This window comes from Triturus cristatus, chromosome 6 (genome assembly GCF_964204655.1).
Source record: "Triturus cristatus chromosome 6, aTriCri1.1, whole genome shotgun sequence".
Lineage (NCBI taxonomy): Eukaryota > Metazoa > Chordata > Amphibia > Caudata > Salamandridae > Triturus > Triturus cristatus.
In genome coordinates this window covers 1,768,917,733-1,768,942,999 of record NC_140589.1, presented here as the reverse complement: position 1 = coordinate 1,768,942,999, position 25,267 = coordinate 1,768,917,733, and the positions used below count along the sequence as shown (strand labels likewise).

Below are 25,267 nucleotides of genomic sequence, written 5' to 3'. Positions count from 1 at the left end.
CTTTAAAAGAAATCGCCCGGGCCCCAGAAGCTCCACGCTGCTGCAACCGGCGATGTAAAAAACACACAGGTAGGATGTCTGGAAGGTCCGCGGGCCGCCACGGAAGGCTTGCCGGGCCGCCGCCGGCCCGCGGGCCGTACTATGAGTACCCGTGCTTTAGAGTGTTCTAGTGTCTTTGCTATGGTCGAAACCTCATGCAGAGATGGATTGCCAATCTCCCACATTGTTTCCTTAGCCTTTTCCAAAACGCATCCCAGCATGAACGGATCCCTTGGACGTTCCTCAATTAAGCCTCCAAAGTTACACATTGACGCCAGTTTACCTAACCGGTTATATGCTGCTCCACAGTCTCGTTTTGGCGTTGCATTCTCTTTCCAGAGAGGTATTGTTCAAACATGGTACTCAACTTAGGGAGATAATGCAAATCAAGCTTTTTCATAGCAATATCGTTTTCATTTGAATCTGCTACATCGTCCCCAGACAATTCTGGAAGGTGTTCAAACACTTCTTGCCCTCCTCACCCAAGACAATGTAACAACAACAAGGTCTTCGTTTCAGACAATTCTGGAAGGTGTTCAAACACTTCTTGCCCTCCTCACCCAAGACAATGTAACAACAACAAGGTCTTCGTTTCCACACTCAGAGAGGCACCACACACTTTTGCATAGTGTGGAACATCCTTCTTCCATTTTGACCACTTTATAGGTGGTTCCCCAGGAGAGCTCAAAAAGAAAGATGGTGTAGGAACGTTATGCATGCTGGTTTGTCCTAACCACAGATATTATCTTGAAGAACAAAAAACGTTGTCTTGTCAACCCAAAAGGTAACAAAGGTAACTTTATAGGAAGTCAAAGCATAACTTAATAAAGGAGAGTTGGTGTACTATTAACTGCCTACAATGTCTACAGAGTACCTAAGTGAAAGGTGTACTATTGACATGTGCAGAAACAAACAGTGCATGTGTCACCTGTTGACCACTCAGACTTCCAGGTGAGTCACTCATTCTTGACTGTTGCCACGGTTGGTACTGCTTTACCCAATATGGTGTGCGTGTCACCGAAGCTTATTTGAGAAGCACGTTCCACATCCAAGTATGGAAAGGTGTGCGTCTCACCGAAACACACTAGGCTAATGCCTCATGCGACCACTTATGGCATCACCAAGACACGCTGGGATAACTCCTGATTTAAGATGGCCGCCGTGCGTCTTTATGCGACGTAGTTGCCGCTGCGTTCCAGCTATTTTTCAATACCAGAGTGACTACATCATGGAAGTGCGAGAAGCACTCGATTGTTGTGCTCGGTGCGCGCACAGTGGGACTGGCTTCACGAGCGCACGCAATATCGCTTGAGACCAACTGCTGTCTCAATATGCACAGTAATTTATAAAAATTACAAAAAATAATATCTTGAATACTTGCTGTGTTTGGGTCTTTGATGATCGTGACAGGTTGTGGTCCAAATTTGTGTCTTCAGAGTTCCACAAATATAATTTCCAACTTTTACATTTCTTCTTGGGTGGCGCAGGTTACATGTGGAACGGTCGTCGCCAGTGTAGAAAAGATGATCCGTTCAGCCAAAGCCTTTTAAGAGTCTTAATTTGAAGATTTAAGTAACAGAGATACCCCATCCACAGACTGAGCACCGATCCACCGCAGCTGCCCTCAGCCAAGCCTTCTGTTTATCTCCCAAGAATCTCTGGCTCGGTTGCCACTCTATGCATCACTCCTAGGTTACAGAACCAGCTGTGCAGGTGGTTCTGTAACCTCGGATACCACAGAGTGTTTTAGACAGGATAGGATGAGCTGGGTTACCTAAGAATTGAAAATAATCCCGGCTTGTCACTGACTGTTCGAGTTGCCAGGAGGCTTAATGAGTAATCTTATTAATTACAACATCTAAGTAACGGCAGAGCTGAATCACTGGTACAGGGGTATCATGACTAGGTCGTAAAAAATGAGAGCTAACAACCACAAACTAGATATTGCCAGACAAGTACTTGTTAACATACGTAACAGAGAGGTACTTCAAGATGAAAGAAAGTGTGCACAACTCAGTTCTATATTTTGTCTTCAATAGTGTTAAGAAATCAGGTCTCAGAGACATGACCTGAGGAATGGTAGAGAAGACCAGGAGAACAGATACAATTGTATGGGTCGCGATAAGGAGCTGTAAATTGCGAACCAACCTTTTGCGACCAATAATTTATCTTGCCGACCAACCTATGTATTAATGGGTCGGTTTAAACGAAGGAATCAAAGATGGTCGCAGCACGACCTGCTTAATTAATATTTGTTTAGCAGGTTGCAAATTGCGACTGCCTCCAACTGAAGATCTTCACAGGGATTATGACTTGCAAGGGATAGCAAAGCACCACCCCTGTGAGAGTATATCAGAATGGAATGTTTAAAGAAGTCGGAGTTCCTTACAGTAAATGGGGGTACTTTATGAAAAAAAAAATGATGTACATATATACACACACACAGACATAAATATATATATATATATATACACACACAGATATAAATATATACACATATATACAGACATAATATATATTTATACACACACACAGATATATATATATATATAGACACATACACACATACACACACACACACACACACACACACACACACACACACACACACACACACACACACACACACACACACACACACACACACACACACACACACACACACACACACACACATATATTTATATTTCCATTTAAAAAAACTTCAGTGAGAGCATGCAGTGGGGTTCCCTGGATCACTGTCTACTACCCATTAAGCTTCTACCATCCCATTTGAGAATCGGGGACCACCCCAACTTGGGAGTCATTAACTTGTCAATGGTGTGCAACCAAAATATCAGTCGCAAACCATTGATACAATTCCAAAATGTAAATTTGTAATAATTTCTAAACTTATTTAGGGATTCAAAAAAACGTTTCCAAATCGCCAAATGGATTTAGTAAATTAGAAAAAGCATTTTACTGGCCGCAAACCCTCTGACTTAGCGAATCTGTTAGTTTGCCACCAGTAAAATGCCTTGTACATCTTGGAGTAATTTCTTTCAGGATCCCTGGTCTGACATGTTTGTAATCCTTTATTTTTACATGATTGTGTAGCCGGGACTCATGTAGCCCTCTTCGATCTAGATTCTGGTGACAGAGAAAAAGTGGACTGGCACGATGAGGCTTGAAGGAACTGGAGACGAACCCACATGACTTGGCAAAGTGGGGGAAGCTGCCATGCTCAATTCCTGCCGCCTCTGCTGCCAACCACATTGCTATGTCTCAGGCCCTACGATCCTGTGTAGAAGTGCTGAGTCTGGGGTAGAGTCAAGGAATCCCTGCGTGATGGTGACTCGCGGCCATTGATCCTGGAGGTGGAGCTGTGTTGTCCTGCTGAAATCAGGCAACTGAGGCCTAGCAAGCCAGACTGAGGGCTGTCTGGCCCAGTTCAGAAAGGTGTGGAGATGCTGCTCTCTAGCTGGGACTTGATGACTCAAACCAGGTACCGTGGAGAACTATGTTCACCCCTGAGGAGACAACCCATGAGGGATGATTCCCAGATTGAGGCTAAGAGGATTAGCAGCGCAGGAGTTGAGAGTGTAGTTAGGATGTCACTGTGCCCTAGATAGGAAATGCGGTCTATCGATCTTTTACTGCCAGCCAAGATAATGACGTATAACGCATTGAGAATACAATAAGGTTCATTCCTTCTCAGAATGTTTTTAGCATTTCAAAAAGTAGAGAAAAATAGAAATGTTAGAGATATGTTAATTTATTTATATTTAATAGGAAAATATTCATCAGTCTCCAAGGATGGACATCATCTACTTGGAGCATAAAGAAAAAATAAACCATGTCATGGCTGAAGACATTTTCATGGGCACATCCTTTCCCTTAGATATGATCGCATCTTAACTTCTTTCATAAACAGTCCTGAAGAATAGCTAGGGCAAACACCACAACAATATCCTTTGAACTGCACTAGCCCACGACAGAAATGGCCCCTCATGAAAAGATCCCATTTAATTTTCAAGGAAAAGTGTTGGTGTAATAATCTTGTATATTTAGTGAAAGCGGGGTAATATATCGCAAAGTCCAGGTCAGCTGTATAACCCAATGAATACATAGCTATGCGGTTCAGGACTCATCGAGACCTGTGACTGGCCCAGCCTTGCAATAACCACAACCCCTGTGATCCCTTTACATGTGGCACAAGTCTTCTGTCTAAAAGGATAAAAGGCTGTTGCACCCTCTTATGGTCACAGATGGTAAAGGGTGCAGACTACATTTTTCATCATTCTGAAAATCAATAAAATGAGAACCATCTGAGTAATAATTGCCAGTATCCAGCACTATGAGAAGTAGTGAGGTGTGAACAATATTAATGGTAATATTTCATTTATTGAGAGTTTTAAAAATACATAATATACTAACAGGTTAGAGAATTGTATGTAAGAGCATGAAGAACGGAGTGAGCATGGGGCATGAAAAATAGGAAAGAGGAGTTTGACACAATGGACCCAAAACACAAAGGATCATGCTGGACTGTAGAATGCATTAGGCTGGATTTTTCAGGATTGACAATAGGGTTTGTTCAATTTCTGAGGTTAAGCTGAAGAGAGATTTCCAAAAGGTTGTCACTTGCACTTCTTACTATGGTTTTCCGTAGAATTTGAAAACAAAGCATGGAGGGATTTGAAGATCTTGAGAGACGCGTCAGACAGTATCTGGAGATCCCTCTATTCTAGTGATCGGGACCAGAATTGAGAAGCACCGTATGGGTGGCCTATGGTTTTAAATTGGATGCAGACATCTGTCAGAAGCAAGCAAAGCTCCTTAAAGACAGATAACGCATGTTAAGAGAGAAAATGCTTATGAGTGTTTCTGCTTTGTTTTGCATGTGATGAAGCCTGGTGAGAACATAATGAACCTCCAAAGTACAGGGCATGAGCATAATCCACGCAAGACAGGATAATGGCATGAATGATCGAAGCAAAGCGCTAGGTTTGCAAGAACACAGAGTTTTGTTTAATCAAACTGATGTCATAGTTTCAGGGCTCAAAAAGTTGGGCTTATTACTTTATCAAGGTGTTTGAAGATTTGAATATGATTTTGAGGTAATGTGCAGGGCCCTCCTGGTGTAAGCATTACCCCCAGAGTCTGGCCACTGGAATAGGAATAGGAATGGGCAACATTAGGTGTGCAAAGGAGAATGATTTTAGTGTTCACACTGGCCTTTAAAGGCCAATTAATGTGAGCCATCCAGCTTCCGGAGAGCATTTAAGCAGGAGATTGAATCGGAGTGTCCGCTGATGGAACCACAGCAAGCTGGGTGCCATACCACATACATGGGGAAAGTTAGGCCATGGCGTCTGATGAACTCTGAGAACACGTGTGTGCAGGCCGGCCCTGAGCAGTGAACAAAGTAGGGGAAAGTGAGAAGGCCAGCACAATGACTGTTAGGACCTATCTTGACATCCGCAATCCGGGCCGTTTCGACGATGGTGCACCAATCATCGAGGCACCAGAGAAGGATAGTGAGTGCCTAGTAGGATAAGAACTGCAGACAAATCTTTGACTAAAGATTCAACACCGTCTAGCAGGTTGTTGGGTTTGAAACAGTCAATTTATTTGAATGTAAATGTACCCATTAATATCGCGATATGGGCCAGACTGAAGATTAGTTGGTAATTGGTAGGTGAGTTCTTTTTCAGTAAGATTTTCTAGAAGTGGCGCGATAATGACTTGCTTGACACCCAATGGAACTAAACCCGGAGCCACCACCTTGGTAATTCTGTTGCAGTTCTGATCAGGCAGGGGATATACCCCCTGGAGAAGAGGTATAAACTAACATGGTAAAAGATGGACGTGATAAAAGAGCTACATATTAGAGGGTTGCATAGTCTGGAGGATTTCAGACCCAGAGATCTCATTCCATCACTGCACCATCACATTTCAAACACTTCCCATATCCCAACTCACTGACACTAGCCCCGCCACACTGGTTTTTCCAAGAATCCAGTACGCTGGGAATCCCCTATTCAAGGAAAATTGTTCTGTAGCCGAATCAGTCCTAATTGAGGTAACATGAACAACAGGAGCTTTTGGATAACTCTATGGGTTACCAATTAAAAAATAGTTAATAATGAGCCGAAGTCAGTCACCTGACAATAGCCCTTTCAAGTTACAGGCACTGGTCTAACTCTCCTGTGATTTGAAATGCAGCTGCCTGTTGGGAAATCTGAACATTTCTCTACAGTCCAGGAATGCCAATTTAGGCCCAGGTGGCAGGATTCATGATTGAATGTGGGGCTAATTAATGCCTATACAAATTACTTCCATTTAGATTCACTGAATGCAAATTTTGGGAATCCTAAATGGAAATTTTGGGTACCCTAAAAATCCAGCATCGATCAGGCACTTCTGGATTTAAACATCTGCTGACTCGAAGAATCTCTCTAACTTCCACCCAGTCACCCGGTTACCCTTTCTTGCCAAAATGCTATAAATGTGTGTAACTTATTAACTGCAACCATTTGTACAGAATAACAATTTACTTGATGAGTTACTGCCTGGCTTTAGAGCTGGCTGCAGTACTGAAACTTTAATTTTGCACATTATTGGCGATGAGGAATGCATTAAGAATAATGCAACTTTTCCTTGATGACACTTCTGGGTCTATTTGCAGCATTTGACACCATCAGCCATCATATTAACCATATCTGCACTTTAAAGGAATGCATGGGCTTTGAAGGCAGGGTTTAAACTGGTTTAAACTATACCAAACGAATTGCTAACAAATGGTTCAAATTCATCACTCCTTCTCCATCCCAGCTCTGTTATTACCCATGTTCCTCAGGGATCGGTGTAAACCCTGCTCTTTTTAATCTTTACCTTGAAACTCTGGGAGAGGTTATTTGTAAGTATGGCATCTCGTATCTCCAATATGCAGATGATACTCAGAATTACCTGAACATCTCCTCTGTCATTAACATTACATTGACAGCTTCGGCTCTAAGCAGTATATAGTCTTGGCTGGCCATCAATAATCTCAAATTCAATCAGAATAGGACTAAGTTCTCACTCATTCAGTCCAGCCTGACTCCTTCATAGACCAGAAATGGCTGGATTCCACCAAAATCGTATGCTGCACTCCGTCACTGAGAGCACTAAATCATTGCCCGGCTCTGTCCCAAGAAACTCATTAATTCCACAGCTTGTAATCTCCAGCTCAGTCGTGCAATGGGCTAAAAATGTTCTTCCCAGAACATGATCTCGAAGAGGTGATTCAAACCCTGAACTATCCATGCCCTGTACTATCCAAGACAAGACTATGGGATTTCCGTGCTCTTTGGAGTTGTAAAATTCACCTTGTCCCTCCTAAAGTTTCTTTATTTCTTTCAGCACACCTGCTTTTGGGAATTGGTAGCGTTAATCTCATTACCCTGTACTACACTCCTTAAACCGGCTCCCCTCATGACAGCAGATGTAAACGCCACTACCTGGCTCCGAAACGTAAGCTATCTGGTGGTTTTCGCAAATTTGGAAACTTCTCTTAGAAATCTTAATATTCCACACAAAATGCACCCTGCATCAATCGTTGTCCGTTTGTGCCACCAAAGTCTAGGATTCCCTTCTGCCTGCTATTCGCACCAATACTTCTGTTCCGACATTCAAAAAAGAACTTAAGAAAAAGTTACTTACCTTTGATAACAATCTTTCTGGTGGATACTCCATCTACCTGCAGATTCCTCATCTCTGGAATATCCCCAGGCGCCAGATTGGTTCTGGAAATTGTGCAACAGCTCTTCTACGCCAGTAGGGGGTGTCAGCTCACTCTTTGTGTCAGTTGCAGTGCAGTTGTGACACCACTAGAGTCACACTACCCTGGCACCTGTATTTCTGCTCCTCGTCTATTTTTTCAAAGCCCTTCAAGGGAGCAACGTGAACAGATTCGATTGAACATGAACACGCAGAGTAACAGGACTAAATTGGAATCTTATTACAGATGCCCATGACCACACTTCAAAAAAGATCAGTGAGGAATCTGCAGGATCATAAGTAGCCATCAGAAAGCTTGTAATGAAAGGTAAGGAACTTTTCCTCCTGATGCACAGTTCTACCTGCAGATGCACTGGACTCAGATTGAAAGAAATGCCCAGAACAGAGATGGCTGGAGAGTCTTGGTTGATGGCCCATACTCCAGGAGGGATAGTTGGCATAATACCCCGTTGTAACTTGAGTAAACCTATGCACACATCTTGAAAAGCGCTTTAATACCTTCAGATCTAGCTAGCACTATAGAAAACTAAAAAATGAATGAATAAATAAGTAAATAAGTAGCATAGACGTTTTTCATATATCAATCCTATGACATTCCTGCTTTGAGAAAGCAGGCCTCTAAGGGTTAGAACTGTCATTTAATGCACTGAACGCCTCCTGAGAAGCATGGATGCTCACATCTGGAAAACAGAAGAGCAGAAATACTCGTAGCTTAGGCTTTATAAGTTCCCATTGGCCATTTAAAGTTATTTCTTACACAGCGCAGAGTGGATATTATTAATTGCTTATTTCATGTATTGCTTTTCTACATGCTTGCAGCTCTGCAAGACTTTACATAACCAATTTATACTATTATACAGTTTAGCAGTAATCATTTTACCAACCTCAGACCAATGAAACGATGAGCAGAAAAAGCTAAGGTTAAAGTCAAGGCCTGCAGATTGCATTCAAATTTCTGCAGCAGCTGCAATAACCTTTTAACTATTTCACCAGTGAAACCCTTTGTGCACAAAAAAACACAAACAAGCAGATATATACAAGTCTACATTATGGCATTTGAAATGGATAGAGCCATTGAAATCCATTAAGAGCCCATACCACAATATTAAGGTGAATGAAAGAATGAGAAGCCTACACCTGTGTTCACAGTATTGGAAGATTAGTCAAGGCAAAAGCAGTAAACACAACTAGCCATTTAAGGGTAAGTAAGGAGCATTCCCAGAAGGGGTGCCTTGCATCGGTTGTTAAATATGCCAACTGGACCTGTGCGAGGTTATGCATAGGCAGGAGTGTACTGTTGCAAGTATGGGACGGCTGGCACATCCATGAGGTGGGTGTGGATGTAGGTAGATAAGGAATATTGAACCGGTGGAGCAGTGGAAAAACAAACCGGGAAACAAAGTTTGGGATGCTAGAAAGTGAACATATGAGCAACGCCATTAAATCGGGGGTTGTGTGGAAAATGGAGGGCACGTTCGTAGGAAGAATGAGGACAAACAAAAATCATGACCACCATAGGGATGCAAAATCTGCAAGAGGACAGAATGGGACTGGAGATAGGACAGGCGTGAAGGCCCCTGAAAGTGGGAAAAGGAAATTCAATAGGAAGGACACTAAACAGTGAGTAAAAAACGGCGGAGTTAAATAACCATATTGTCTGCAGTGAAAATCAATCAACGTTACACTAAGGACTGGGCGCCTACATTTAGGGCCCCAATATATTTCTCATTGTACTTGTTTGTGATAGTTCAATTGACCTAGAAAGACAGGAAGACTATTATTATAGAATTTCCAAAGTGATAATAACAAATGTCATATGAGATAGCCGCAGGAGAAGGAGGCAAGGTGCTGACTAGGATTGATTTGCCATCTTACTGGCAGTTCTTACTGAGAAAATTCCTTTTGCTGAATTGTTCAAAGGGATTCAAGTATGACAAAACCTGACCTACCTTAGGTGTGTGTCAAACTGGGGAGGGGAGGGAAAGGTGGAGAGAGTTGGGATGGCAACATTCTTCAGAGTGGAGGTTGGAAAATCTCCTAGCTGGGGACATGGACCTTTCAACTGGCGAGAAGAGGTATTTACCCTTATATACTAACGCTACTAACGGAGTCTCAATTCTCCCTGAATTAATATGTTGCAAGCAATCTTTATTTGGGTACACACTTATTGTACCAGTTAACACCCAGTTGGGGCGGAGCTATTAGGGTTTTACTGGGTGGTAACCCTGCATGTATCTTTGTTTTCTGTAAACACATTTCAGGACAGTTCCACTCGGCATGGCTTACCCCAGACTGGACATCCACCAGAGTGTGCGTGAGGATGATGTTGAAGACGGCGTGAGACCGGCTGCTCTCTTCGTTCATGTTGGTTGCAGCCACTGTTCGCGACTTGTTGCCCTCAGACATCAAAGACTCAATGTCCTAAATAAAGACAACACGCAAACAATTAGCTGGATCGAGTGGTTGTTCACTTGCCCATTCATTAGCCTCACCGAGGAGCTTTAGCATGGTGAGGAGATGGATTTCTTAAGTACCCCCACACATGCTACAGCCGAAAGGACTAAAGAAATTCTACATCTTTTTAAATGAGCAACGGTCTGGTTCTTCAAGAAACAACGTAAATGTTTCACTTGAACAATACCACTAACAACCCATTAGCGTTTTCAAGCAATGTTTACATAAAATGAAATTCATAAATTCCTGGATACCAAAATCACAAAGAATCCAGAGACATTTCTCATTTCATCCCATACAATAATCAAGTGAGTGGACTTGTCTGCAGATATTAAAATCCAATTCCTGTTGTGAATAGGCTAATTCACATTCTCTGCTGCTTTCCTTTCACAGGACACTTTAATGTCATCCGTTGGCCAATGCTGGAATGTTTTGAGGCGCATCATGACATCTTGTCACTTTATTCAGCAAATTCAGCTGTAGATTTGCCCTGTGCAGAGGCCACTGGTAGACTGAACCATCTAAGCACACTCTGCTCCAGGGGGAAAATTTCAACAAAACTGACAATTTTATTCATCACACCATCAATCACTAATTTAAATCTATTCAGCTCAAACACCATTCTATTTTCAATAGCTACCAGCTAAACACAAATCTCCATAGCAATTAATTGCAGTTCGAAAGCTAAATCCACTTTTCAAAACAAGACACACAAACAACATCTACAGTTAGGCTTTCAGTAAACTGATGTACGAATGACCATGTGTTCAGTGTCAGTTATGTAATCAATGGTGTGATAGGTCGCAACACAAGTGATCTCGTCAGTGTTGGAATCTGGTGGTTTATGTGAGCTCATGAACAACGAATAGTAGAGTAGTCCTGTGGAATGGTTTTGTGCATTCACTCATCAAGAACTCCTTTTTGGAGCTTGAAAGGAAAATGCAACATGTGGGTTCTCCCTTCTGGACCAATCAGCATGCAGCTTTTCAAGATTAAACCCAAGTGGACATATTTTGTTTTTGAAAGGTTTGTGGAACTTTGTTACACCGAGTCAACAATGGCCAAAAAAGCCTTTTCTTTGGCTGGAAGCATGTACTAGTATCGGGCGCACATTCGCTCAAGGACCCTTGTGATGTCCTTAATAGTACGAGCGCAGAATTCAGGATCAGAGCAGGGTTATAGGACAGAGGTCTACATAAATGCCTTTATCAAGAAAAGATGACTTTGAGAGAACAAATGTACACATTACCTAGAAAGCCCTTGACTTTTCTGGGATGGGTTGGCGGACTATTGGGGTATGCCAACCTTCTCAATGGCCACAGGAATATTTTCTCAAGATCGTTGTCTGCAGCCTTCACAACAATCCACACACATCAAGCAATATCACAAAATGACAGACAAAGTAAACTGTTCTGCTTCAAACAGCCAAAGAGATGTCATGTCAGTTAAGGAGCTTTCTAATGTATGATGAGTTCACTGATATAAGCCACATACCTGCATCAAATTATTAAACCTGCTGGACAGACACTTCATTTACACCTAATTTGCAAAAGCACGCAGGAGAAACTGGTCTCTGCTTGCATGAAAAAATGACTGCAATTCTGCTAAGCGGTTTATTGTTTTCTCCAGCTTAACTCAAAACTTGCTCTGTAAATTAACAAGTCACATTTTGATACCCTCCCCATAACTTCGGCCTACCTGTCCAATCTGTACAAGACTTACACAAATTAACCACAACCGAAATCACTTCTTTTTTGCCCGTTGCGTTTTCAAAGCGGACGGCGGGTCGAGAGACACAACGTCGTATGGGGGCCTGACATGGAGTGATTACCGCGGACTTCGTTCAACTCTAGGAGTGTCACCTATCATAGTGAACACAAGAAATTAGAACCTGAACTGCACTACGCATAGTGGATACTTAATACGCCGAGTTCTGATTAACTGTTGATTTTTGAGGAAAGTGGGAGACAAACTGAAGTTTTTCTATGATGATACTTGCAATCAAGGAATGATTACGTACATACTTGAAGTGTATGATATAATGATCTTGGGACTTCAGTGGTCATTATAAGATTGGAGTATTTGGATTACTGCCCGGAGGAAGCCCTATTCAGGGCGAAACGCGTTGGCTGCACTTTGGCTGTATTATTCCATCATCTTACGCCATATCATGTCCAAGTATCCATTAAAGGATCATAACTAACATCATTGAAGAGTCCAGATTGATTAGTCTATTGTGCATTTGTGCATTTTTAAATATTTATGTTGCCTCTCTGTGCTTTTTTAAGTGCACTTCTTTTTTTAAGTACAGTGACGATCTGTCAAACAGCACAAAGCAAAAATGTTTTTTTATTGGGACCGACATAACTTACCATAACAAGTGCTGTCCTCACCTCTGTAATACATACACACAAATGTATATATATTCACCTAGGATTACATTTACCAGCACTTTTCGGAATTAGAGGGAAAAAAGCTGTAGAAATTCCCCACTTGCTGAAGTTCGGGATTACAATATCATACTAAAAATAATTTATGGTAAAAACTGCAAGAGAAACCAGACAACTTTAAAAAAGTTTATTTCAGTTATAATGTCTTGCCATTTAAAGGTTGGTTCGTGGCCTTCAATATTTGTCAAAATGCATCTGGGCCTCCTTTCTGAAAGCCACGTCTGATTATTGCACCCCAAGGCTCAAATAACATTAACTGCCACGCTAAGTTCCCTTTTTCCTTCAAAGCTCATACATGGGTAGTAGAGTATTGCCAATATGTCATGGCCTCATACCTCATACCTTACCTTATAATCAGAAACAGCCAGTTTAGAAAGACCGTCGACGTAGGGACCCAAAACCTTGTGTTCTCGGACTTTTAGGGATTGCCGACTCCTGATAAAAACAAAGAGGTGAAAAGTCAAATTCCCTGCCAATATGAAACTCCAGAATGAAATATTTAGTTTGATGAGCCCGTGTATTTATAAATCTCCTGAATATAATCCTCTTGCTATTATTTCCTTTGTCAAATTTTGAGGATTTTCTGCAGCTCCTTAGACATGATGGACCTCAATGAAGCTTGGCCAAAGGAAAAATCCATATGATATGCAGTTAAGTCTTACAAATAATCTCTGGAGCTGCTAGATCTGCAGTGAACGGAGTGACCGGGTTTCCAGGAGATTTTAGAAAATAAAACGTCGGCTGCCTTTTCAACAACTAGGCGAACATTGGTATGGACCATGTGTATGGCAGAGAACTAATAAATGGAAAACAGTTATGCACTAGTGTGACATCATAGAAGGAGGTATGCTTCTTCAAATGCCAGTAAAGTCACTGCCTGCCCAATATGTTAAAGATCTGGGGATCTAGGTGTTTTGCTCACTGAAATGTTTAATTGTCCCCTAGTTACTAGACATTCTTACTTCATGCATTAATGGGATGGAACATTTATTGTACTTATATGAAACTTTGGTAATATTTATTTTGACTTTCACCTTCATAAAATAAAACTAAAAGCTAATCAAAAGAATTATTTTAAAAGAAAAAAGTTTATTGAAAACCAGTATAATTTAATGCTTAAATACAACAAATCAGTCAAACCAGAACCCCACAATAAAACATTTTTATTCATCTGCCAGTTAAAATTTACAAATTAATTTATCCATTGACAACCCAATTAAAGATTTAAGAGGGCCTTGGTGCAGCAACTCAGTGGGTTCAGTGTCTACTGCTGCCATTTGTGGGTAAGGTACGTCTACAAGATTACGTCTGTCATGATGTGTAACAATAAAAAATTATTTAAGCATCATATGGTGTGACCAATACGAATGGTCAATATGGTAGATCACAATAGCTATTCGTCAAATCACTACTACCATATTTTCAAGTGTCGACTTAATTCCTATTTACAACTCTGCTCCATGTACTGCCATCAGCAATGAAAGGCTCGAAGCTCTGCAATTCCTCAAAGTTCCCTCATATTTCTGCACTGCCCGTCTTTGGTGACCAAAAATATGGCCAATCCAGGTTCATACAACTATGACCTTTCCTTCTACCAGGTGCCTTTACTTTGTGGCCAAATATGCAAAAATGCCTATGGTTAGGACCAGAGCATGCCCACCACTGTCCATGTTGTCATTGGTCATTTGTAAGAAATAGTAATCCACAGAGCTACTGTCGGTGTGGTCACTCAACCTCCCCGATGGATGAGCGCAACGGTACAGTGATGACCTGGAGAGTAGGCAGAAGGCGTAAGAAACGACAGACATTCCGTATCCCAACATGATCAACATCTGCACAAGTCAACTTGTGAAGTGCCAGGAAGAGGGTTCAGTGAGTTACAGTTTGGCGCTAGAACTGGATTCTAAGGTCAAGAGATTGATTTCTTGCAACACTAACTTGAGGACCTTTATTTAGGAAGTAGTAACACCTATTAACTGCCGCACTTAAAACCAGGAGGAAAGTGTTATGAGGCATAATATACAAAATGTATATTACAATTCACACCTGCCCACACCATCATACTGTTACCTCCTGTACCTGGAGTGGTATGCAGACCATAAATAGCAATATTTAGAATCTTGCAGCACCATCCTGCATTTAAAAGTGGGATACTGAATTCTTAACAGTTATCCAGTGTCCAGCAAGGACTGGGACTCATTCCCCACGACTACTCATTGTATGCGAGCATGCTCGTTCAATTTCTTTTTCTGATTTTTACTTAAAACAAACAAAGTTGAACACTATAATCCAAATACATAAACTGTTTTCACACAAAACATTAACATACCTTCCTGGACTCGGACCATTCAAAAAGTATGCTTAAGAGGTTGACAAAAGAAGGAAGGAATTCCTGTGTTCAGCTGCCAGGATAAATTTAACAGGAGGAGGGAAAATACAAGCAAAACAGAAGGTGTGAATCTCAAGAGAAAAGTAGAGAACATGCCTCAAAGGCTAAAGAAAATAACCTATAATACTCGCCCGCATTGGAAGCCATATTCCCTGGTTTAAATACATATGTAATTATGTTTTAAGGAAAAGTGAATGAGAGCAACTGATGTAATGTGTTCACATATTTTCCAAACGCCCGGCGCATGCCCTAGGAACGGAGCATTTCCTAATTTCTCATAGGAAAAAAACAACTGTGAAGAGCTAAAGACTGTTCTAAGTTTCTCCCGTGCCCATAACCAAAATGGCATAAGTTTAAGAGCTTTCCATTAACAGGAGCCAAAGCAGAGTCTCACTGCACTGGGCATCTGCTGCTGAGAAATGGAAAACTGAAGCTTGCACTTCAAAAATGATATATCGAAGGAAAGAAACCAGGCTAAAGAAGAGCCGAAATGCTGTTCATCGTCTGATGAAAGTAACCCATATTAAAGAAGGGAGAGAGAACACCATGAGCAACAAACCAGCAAAACACTCCCTTTAGAAAGTTGGCTCCATTTAAAGGTTGCAGACATGAGGGGGTGGGAGGCCAGATCTCTTTTGTAGGAGAGAGATCAAATCTAATTAGTGTTAATATATGCTTTAAAAAAAATGTTTCTTTAGCGACGGCTGATATATGTCGCCGGCAGGAAAGTGTCAAACACAAACAAGCCACTGACCCACACTGCTCATTAAATGATGCACACCACACCATAATCATATTATGTGAATACATTTGTTTGGTGGCCCTGAAAAGGGAAAGCATTCACTTCACTGACTTATACAGCTACACCAATTATCCTGCTCTAAAAGTGTAGAGGTTTTGCGAGAAAATACCACGCCTGCTCCTCTCGACACTGTTCCTGCGAAGCAAGATTCTGTCGTTATCATCCAAGGTGATAGAATGAAGTGTCTAAGGTATTCGAAGAGGAAATTAGGAGATCATTGATCATGTAACACTCTTGGTTGGGGGGTTTCCTTAGTGAATGAGGCATTGAACATGGACCTTCATCAACAAAGGAAAAAAGAATTAAATGGTCAACAGCGATCGAAAACCATGAGAGCCTGGCGAGAGCCCATGAAGAAGGAAGATAAGGCTGCCTCTGCCTAGAGGTGGGCGAGCCCCTGAAAGCTCGAGCCTGAAGCCTGGCTCTGGCTCAGCTCGAGGAGCTGGAGGAACCTCGAGCCCTTAATGAGCAGAGCTTTCATGTGGCTTCTGCCTGCCTTCCTCCCTCTACACAGGATATAGCGTTATGGCCAGAGCTCCTGACTTTGGAACTGGGGAAACAGGTTCAAGCCGCGGCTGAAAAATCCTGTGATTTTGTGCAAATTCCTTAATCCTCCATGCCTATAAGCAAAGAATATGACATTGTGTAATGTAACTGGCGTACATGTAAAGCGCTCTAATATGGCCTTTGGGTGGAGTTAATGCTATATAAAAAAAATACACAAAGGTCAAAACAAAGCCTTTACATATGGGAAGACATCAGATACTCATTTCCTGGCTGATTTGTACAAAATGAAACCAGAAAAACCTGGATAAATCGTGGCTTCGATGCTTAAATTGTGATTTCTTGGGAAAATATTTTATTTCAACAATACTCTTTTTTTCTTCATACTTTTAATAAGTACTTACTTGTCAGTGCAGTGCTATAATGTGATGTACTAATCTCAAAAGCTTTACATGTTGAAGTAGAAATGTTTTACTTATCAAGTAAGCATCTGTTGTGGCACGTAGTGCTGTAGATTCACATGCTGTGTATACTGCTGCCATCTACTGCTGGGTCAGGATGTGTGTTTTTTCAGAGAACTTTTTCGAGTCAGGAGGAACCGTGACTCCTCCTCTTGATGGTAATGTGCATGGTCATCAACTTAATTATTAGATTGTTTTCCTGCAAGGTGGGTGAGGATGGAATCTGAAGCGGAGCGATGTGAGAGATGTTCATGCAACGAAAGAGGGAAATGAGATAGAAAGATGAATGCAATGTCCACAGGCGTCTGGGGAGGAGGTTCGACGCATGTGAATCTACAGCGCTACATGCCACAAACAGATGCTTAGTAGGTAAGTAACATTCTCTGTTCGAAGCACGTGTGGCTGTAGGTACACCTGATGCGCATAGACTGTAAAGCAGTCCTCCCAGAAAGTAGTAGCTAACCTATGGAAGTTGCAGTAGACTAAATGTACAGAGGAACTACCTGGCCAATATTAGCTTGTTGGTGAGAAAGTCCATCCACACAATAATGGTTTGTATAAGTATGCGGTGTGGACCAGGTTGCTGCCTTACAGATGTCAGCTATAAAGAAGTTCCCAGGAAGGCAATAGATCATTGAGGATCCTTTTTTTCCTGAGTGGAGTGGCTCTAGAAGGAATGGGCAAGGTCCTTTTAGCTTTATCATAGCATGTCTGGATGCATTTTACAAACCATCTTGCAATTTCCGATTTGGATGGAGCCTTCCTTTTGTGGGGTCTAGAGAAAGCAACATGGATTGACAAAGGTGGAACTGTGAGACCACCTTACAGAGAAATCTGGGGTTGCTGCCGAGGACAACCCTATTCCTGTGTATCTGAAAGAAAGGTTCTTCCAAGGTTAGTGCCTGAAGCTCACTGACACGCCTGAATGAAGTGATGGGGAACAGAAATGCTACCTTCAAAGAGAGAAAACTGGAGGGGATAGGAGTGGAGGGGTGCGAACGGAGGGCCTTGGAGTCTTGTCAATACAATGTTGAGGTTCCATGTCAGGGCTGGTGGAATCAGAGGAGGAATTACTCTTTTGAGACCCTCCATAAAAGCAATAATGACTGGAATTCTGAAAGGATAAATGTGTTGCCTGTTATGAAGTTAGGTGGCTACAAGAGCTAAGTGCAGTTGTATGGATGTGAAAGCTAAACCACAAGTTTGCAAGTTAAGTAGGTAGCAGACAATATCTTGCACTTTGAGTGCTAAAGGGTAAATGTGTTTTGAATGACAATATTAGGCACATCTCTTCCACTTGGCAGCATAACAGGCATGAGTAGTAGGCCTGCATGCTTCTTTAAGAATGCTCATGCATTCGGGTGGAAGATTAAAGAACCCAAATTCTAGGACTTCAGGAGTCAGATCGAAACATTGAGAGACCTGGGGTCTGGGCACCAGATTTCTCCATGGTTCTGCGTGAGAAGGTCCAGCCTGTTGTGGAGCCTCTTGTGCAGAATCATTAAGGGTTGCAGGAGGAAGGTGGACCATGGTTGGAATACCCAGTTGGGAGCCACCAGGATGAAGGCAAGTGATGTCTGCTGAAGCGTCCGAACCACAAATGGAAGTAGTGGGAGAGGAAGAAAAGCATAGGCAAATATTCCTGACCAACTCATCTATAGAGCATTGTCCCTGGATTGTGGGTGTGGGAACCTGGAGGCGAAGCTTGGGCAAGAGGTCTATCTCCAGGGGTCTTCAACGTTGGAAGTGTCAGACAGACCACACCCAAATGCTCCAAGCTAGGTGATCGAACTGGGAAGATCTGGTGCCCCCTTACTTCTCAAGATAATACATGGTAGTCATGTTGTCCGTCTTGATGAGGACTACTTTGCCAAGCAAGTGAGGAAGGAAAGCTTTCAACGCAAGGTAAGCAGCTAGTAGTTCCGGGTAAGAGACCCTGGTGCCTGGGTTCCCGCTGGCATTGAGCTGTGGTAAATAAAAATTCCTTTACCGGGACTGAATTTGATACAGAAACATTATAAAATAGCTCAGTAAAATGAGAGGCAGAATCCGTGATATTAGAGTTTCGGAATGGGCTTTATTCCAATAATCGATTATAATCGGATGCTTCAAGTTCCATCACCACGGGGGTTCAGGAAGTGAAGTACATACTTTATTGACAAGAAATAACTTTTATAGTACATACATTATAATGAAGTGAATACAGTAGGCGTAACAATTGATAAGGAAATTGACGTTTGGTCTGCGTAACCGAAAATGGGTGTAATAATGAGTAAAAAGGAACATGATTGGTTATGATGTCATACATAGGTGGATCTATAAGATAATACTTGGCCTAAATGCGCGCGCAGCAGTATGACGTGTAAGTGACGTGTAACTAGGGGGTGACGGGGACTTGACATTTAGCTCTACATGTGGAGACAAGAAGTCTGAGGGGTCAAGTCAACCTAATCCCAAATCATATCTAACATCCTATGTTTAAAGAACTATGTTATCCATAAAAGAAGGACTCTCGGACAGAATCTATTCTATACTGACTGTGCGTGCGTGTACAAGCGTCTAAGTGTCTACACTGGAAGCGAGGGGGTAGGAATATTCCATGGTAACAGGGCTATGAATTACTTGCATGAGGACAGAGAAGTCGAGCCTTTTGCTCGGTAGCTGGAAGGATGTTTACTTAAAATACTAGACAGGAATGCATCGGCTGAGGGGGAGGTAGATAATTCGAAGGTGAAATACAGTTCTTGGCAGAGAGTAGGCTGATGTCAGGCTTCGTGAGCCGCGCAGAGAATGAGACAAAGTTCATGGTCACAGATGCAGGCTCGGACTGGAGCTTTCAGAGGCAGAAGGCAAGAGGAGTTTTGATGACAGAATCAGGGCCTACTTGCCTGGACTGTAAAGTGGCATAAGTGAACCATATAAAGCCGGTGGCCTTTCATATTTAGGAATGGAATATCCGGCCTATTCATGGCGGATCTGTCAAAGGACATGTTGACGGTGGACGCACATGTATTTGCGTCTTCATAACTGGAACTGGAGGGAACATACATGTACTTGTGACATGCACATGGAACCGTTGGGGTCCAAGATAGGGGACATAACTGACCAGAAAAATCCATATTTCCACATTCCCTCCTTGTCCCCTACTTGCCCTTCAAGAGATATCAATCTTCATCAATCCATTGATCTGTTCATATAGCATCATTTGTTCTTCTTTCTTCTTCCGGGATCTTGAATGAAAATCTTGATGTGGAATGCACGATGTGGCACACAGACCACAAATCGCTGGTCCACATTGTAGACAGACAGCAACTGAATAGTATGAGAAGGCCAATACCTAGGAAGGATAAAACTCTCCATCCCCAGGCTGATACCGCATTCCAAAACCAACTGGACCAAGTCCAAGTGCCTGGGTTCTGGTGTATCTGGCTTACAATCTTATGAAGGCGAGTGATGGCTTTATATACAGATGGCGAATTTTCTGGTATGAATACGCAGCAGCTTGATCCGATGACCCTACAGGCTCCGCCCCTATCAGCCAGGATGACGTCAAGGACAAGACGATTTTGAAGCACAACAATCCGCATAGCAGACTGCTCTTCCGTTAAATTGCCTAAGGCGGAAATAGTCTCATTCACTACTGCTTCAAGGGTTCTAGTTAATCTACGTATCAGCTTACTATTAGTAACAGTACCTATATAGGGAAAGATGCCTTTATTAAAATCTACATACTTGTCCCATGCCGTCTCAGTGTAATCGACAATGGGGAGATCTCTCCGTTCTCTGTTGTGTACTAAATGAATATTTCTGTAATAATCAGGAGGAGCTAGGAAAACAGGTGGCAAAAGGAATGCTATGTAGCAGGTACCATCCCAATCTAGAGGTAGACGCATATATGCAGTCTGACCACATATAAAGTAGGAGTGGCGGGAAGCTCTAAATGAAGATTTTCCTTGATCACTGAATTCTACTATAGTAGTGCATTTACTATGGCCCATATGTATGGAACCAACCTTTCTTACACATAATTCACCCCTCGCTGGGAATACTGACATGGTGGGTAAGACTAGTTCAATTTCAGATACGACATTTAGAATCATGAGATTAGGTGTAAAATTACCTAATCCATATACTTCATTTTCTAGATCAGTTCCTGTTCTTTTGGGGCGACCCTCCTTGTCAGGGTAACAGACCTTGAGTAAAGCTAGGTTCAGATTTCCCCATACCCAATGATCTTGGTAAACTGCTGTGTCTGAGTCTATGGAATTAATTAAGCTAAACCATGCTCCACAGGAGCCATTATGTGTAAATGGATGTGGAAAGAAAGGCAGGACTCCTTCATAATTCTGATAGGGAGGGAGTCGGCCACACACCCAACAATTGGTGGCATTACTAGTCTGATGGGAATGATGTAACATACTAATGAAAGTGTTATTGCGCAGCGCAAGTCTATAAGACAATTCATGCGGAGGTAAGTCACTAAAAGAATGTTCAGCAGCAACATTATAAACATGTCTAGAAATAGGGTAATATATGTGCAACAACATACTTGTAATAATTATTAAAAGACTCAATAAAAACAAAATTAATAATGTCACTATGCAGTGGCTACGCAGTGATTTACAATACGCCTGTCGTTTCAACATTTTTCGGGTATTTTCTCTACTCAGGTCCAAGGGATACATGTCAGAGACAATTCAACCGCTTCACCTTGGAGAGGACTTAAACAATCAAATTGCTCGACTTGGTGGGCCTAAGCTTTAGTTTGTAATTTTCAGATTTGTTCGGTTCAACAAAAGGGAGTTTTGTATCAGTCTGTGAGGGAGTGCAGGGCACAATGTCTATATCCGAGGATAGTCCATGAAATTTCTTGATGTGGCTTGAATGAATCCAGCCCTTGCGGCCCTCGATCTTCACGGCTGTTCTTGTGGTCAACAGGACCAACTTGGGTGCTTTCCACCTAGGCTCCAGCTGAGTCTTTCGGTCGAAATTCCTCACAAAGACAAGATTACCCGGAACAACGTCATGGGGTTTCACCTCAGTGTTGTCGGGAAAGGCTGCAGCTACCTGTGAACGAGAAGATTGTAGTGCAGACATCAAGGAAGCCAAGTAATCTGTCAGCATATTACAGTCAATATCAGTTATTTTGCGTGGTATAGGCGTCCCCCACATATTCGGTGGTCTACCGAAGATCACCTCATACGGGGATAGCCCTGTTCGAGAGTGTGCTACCATTCTCATGTAAAAGAGTGCAACTGGTAACGCTACTACCCAGTCGACACCTTTCTCTCTGCATATTTTGGACATTCTAATTTTCAGTATCTGGTTATGTCTTTCTACGAGACCTGCTGCCTCGGGGTGTCGAACACAGTGGAATTTCCACTGATATCCTAACAGAAGTGAAACGTGTTTCATTAATTCGGATGAGAACGGCTGGCCGTTATCTGAGTAAACAGCACGTGGTAAACCGTATCGTGGGAAGAATTCTCGAACCAACTGTTTGGCAGTAGTCGGGGCAGTGTAATCTGAAACCGGGTACGCCTCCGTCCAACGGGACAGAGCGCAAACAACTACGAGAACATATTTGAATCCTCGACATCGTTCCATCTGGATATAATCCATCTGGAGGACTTCAAAAGGATGATTAGGAGTATGAAATCCACCCTGTTCTACGGGAACGCTTTTTCCTGGGTTGAACTGACAACAGATCATACAGGTACGGACCTTTTGTTTTGCTGCTGCTCGTAAATGTTTATTGAACCAAATGTGTTGAATGCTGTCTAGCATAGCTTTTTCTCCTAGATGTGCTGGACTATGTATAGTGTTAATTATAACTTGGACCATTGAATCAGGAAGGAACCATACAGACTTTTCCTTCATCATCCATCCTTGGTCCGTTTGGATCCCTCCTAATTCAGTCCATTTCTTTATTTCGTCTGGTGTAGCATGTGTCTGTATGTCAATTACGTCAAGAGTAGGATCTTTAACTGTCATACAATGTGTCGGTGTCGGGACTATTGTCTTTGTCATGTCGGGGGTTTGAGTTTGAGCAGTCAGTTTAGCTGTTCTGTCGGCTAGATCATTGCCTTGGGAAATGATATCAGTAACCTTCGTATGGGCCTTACATTTCATAATTGATATTTCAGTGGGTAGATGTATTGCATCTAATAATGCATGAATGAGGGGTCCGTGCTGAATGTGGGCACCGTGGGAAGTTAAATAACCTCTCTCTCGCCACAGCACGCCGAAGTCATGTACAACTCCGAATGCATAACGTGAGTCAGTGTATATGTTGACTTTTTTATTCATGGCTTGAATACAGGCTTGTGTCAGAGCGATAAGTTCTGCGGCTTGAGCTGACAAAGTATTTATACGATTAGTTTCAATGACTTCAGTATCTGTTGTGACTGCGTAGGCGGCTACTAACTCTCCTGTACTTGTTCTCATGCATGAACCATCTACATACAAGGTCAGGTCTGGATCTGACAATGGGACATCGGTTAAGTCTTGTCTGGGTTTTGTTGTTATTGTAATAACTTCAATACAGTCATGGGCTAGTGGGTCTGTTCCGACTACTGGTAAAAGTGTGGCAGGATTCAATGTGTTACAGCGTCTGATTTCTATATGTGGCTGAAACAATGTAAGCTCGTATCCTGTAAGTCGCGCTATAGTCAAGTGTTGTGTTTGCGTTCTATTTACAAGAACCTCTACTGCGTGTGGTACTTGAACTGTCAATGGATGTCCTAACACTATGGCATCGCTTTGTCTGATTGCTAAAGCTGTCGCTGCTACTGATTTCAGGCATGCAGGCAAAGCCTGAGCTACGGGATCTAATGTACTAGAAAAATAAGCACATGGTTTGCGTGCTCCTGCTTGTTCTTGCGTGAGTACTGACAAGGCAGTACCTTCGCGCTCTGTAACAAAAAGTGTAAACTGTTTTCTGTAACATGGCGTTGCTAAAACGGGTGCTTGACATAAAGCTTTCTTTAAGCTTTCAAAAGCTTGTGTGTGTTCCTGAGTCCAAGGGAGAACAGTCGATGTGGCTGCCTCCTGTGTGGTTAACTGAATGAGTGGTTTTGCTAGAAATGCATACTGAGGGATCCACTGCCTACAATATGAAGTGAGGCCTATGAAAGCCCGCACCTCCTTTTGTGTCTTGGGTATTGACATGTTAGCTATTAACTGAATGCGGTCGGGTGTAAGCTGCCTTCCCTCCTTGGACAGCGAGTGTCCAAGATAAACAACTCGCGGAAACACAGAATTGCAGCTTAGAAGGGGACACCTTGTGCCCTTTTTCGGCTAGAAATTGTAAAACTGTCAGTGATGCTTTTTCACATTCGGGTTCGCTTCGGGTGGTGATCAGCAGATCATCGACGTATTGAAGCAGCGCAGTGTTAACTGGCATGTGGATACTGTCAAGTTCTCGTTTCAGTGCTTGGCTATAGATGCTGGGGCTTTCTGTAAATCCTTGAGGTGCGCGGGAGAATTTAAAGCTACGCCCATTTAAACTAAATCCGAACAAATATTGACTTTCCGGATCTATTGGGACGCTGAAAAAGGCATTTTTGAGATCAATTACAGTAAAGAATGTGGCTTCGGAATCAATAGCTGTCAATAATGACGAGATATCTGGGACCACAGGAAATTGTGGCACAATACATTTGTTTAACTCGCGCAGATCAATAACCAATCGATATACTGGCGGAGCTGTAGGATCTGTTCGTTTAAGAATCGGAATTATCGGTGAATTACATACATTGGAGTCTGTTTCTACAACTACTCCTTGGGCAATGAGCTCGTCAATGATTTGTAGTAAAGCCGCTACAGCATCTGGTGGTAACTTGTATTGTCGCATTCGTGGTAGCACCACTCCTGCCTTTAGTGTGACTCGATATGGTGTAATATTCATGCAACCAACATCAGTAGGGCCTTGTGCCCATAGATGTGTAGGTAAAGTCTGCAGTCGGGGATCCATGTCTCTAGATACATAGTGACCTTTAAAATCACGTAAAAACAACCTTACTCCTTCCGGAGAACAACATATTATGGCTCCTAGGGCTTTCAACGTTTTTATTCCTAACAAGTTTTCTGGACATGATTTAGTAAGCAATAGATCTGTAGTTCGGGTCAGAGGTCCTATCGCAAGTGGAAGAGGCTGTGATACTTCATTAACAATAGGTTTTCCTGAAAAACCAAGGGAAATATTCTGAGAGCCTGAGAGGGGTGCCCCTGGAACTTCACTACGTTTTATAGTTGTTCGACTTGCCCCTGTATCGAGTAAAAATTTTCTATCTTGACCTAATAATTCACTATGTACATAAGGTCCTTCTTGATCTACAGGAATCTCGATAAGGGGTAAGTCAACTTCCCTCTCTAGGCTAGTTCATGCGTAACGCTGATACTC

General features: G+C 42.3%; 1 protein-coding gene across 1 annotated transcript in view; it reads right to left on the bottom strand.

The window, feature by feature from the left end:
* Positions 1–25,267, bottom strand: part of KIF13B (kinesin family member 13B) — a 712,974-nt gene that overhangs the window by 418,285 nt on the left and 269,422 nt on the right. Inside the window, exons 7-8 of the mRNA XM_085613040.1 lie at positions 13,055–13,142; positions 10,090–10,224 (exon numbers count right to left, since the gene is read on the bottom strand). Of these exons, the coding sequence (XP_085469166.1) occupies positions 10,090–10,224; positions 13,055–13,142 (223 nt within the window). The remainder of the gene's footprint in view (positions 1–10,089; positions 10,225–13,054; positions 13,143–25,267) is intronic.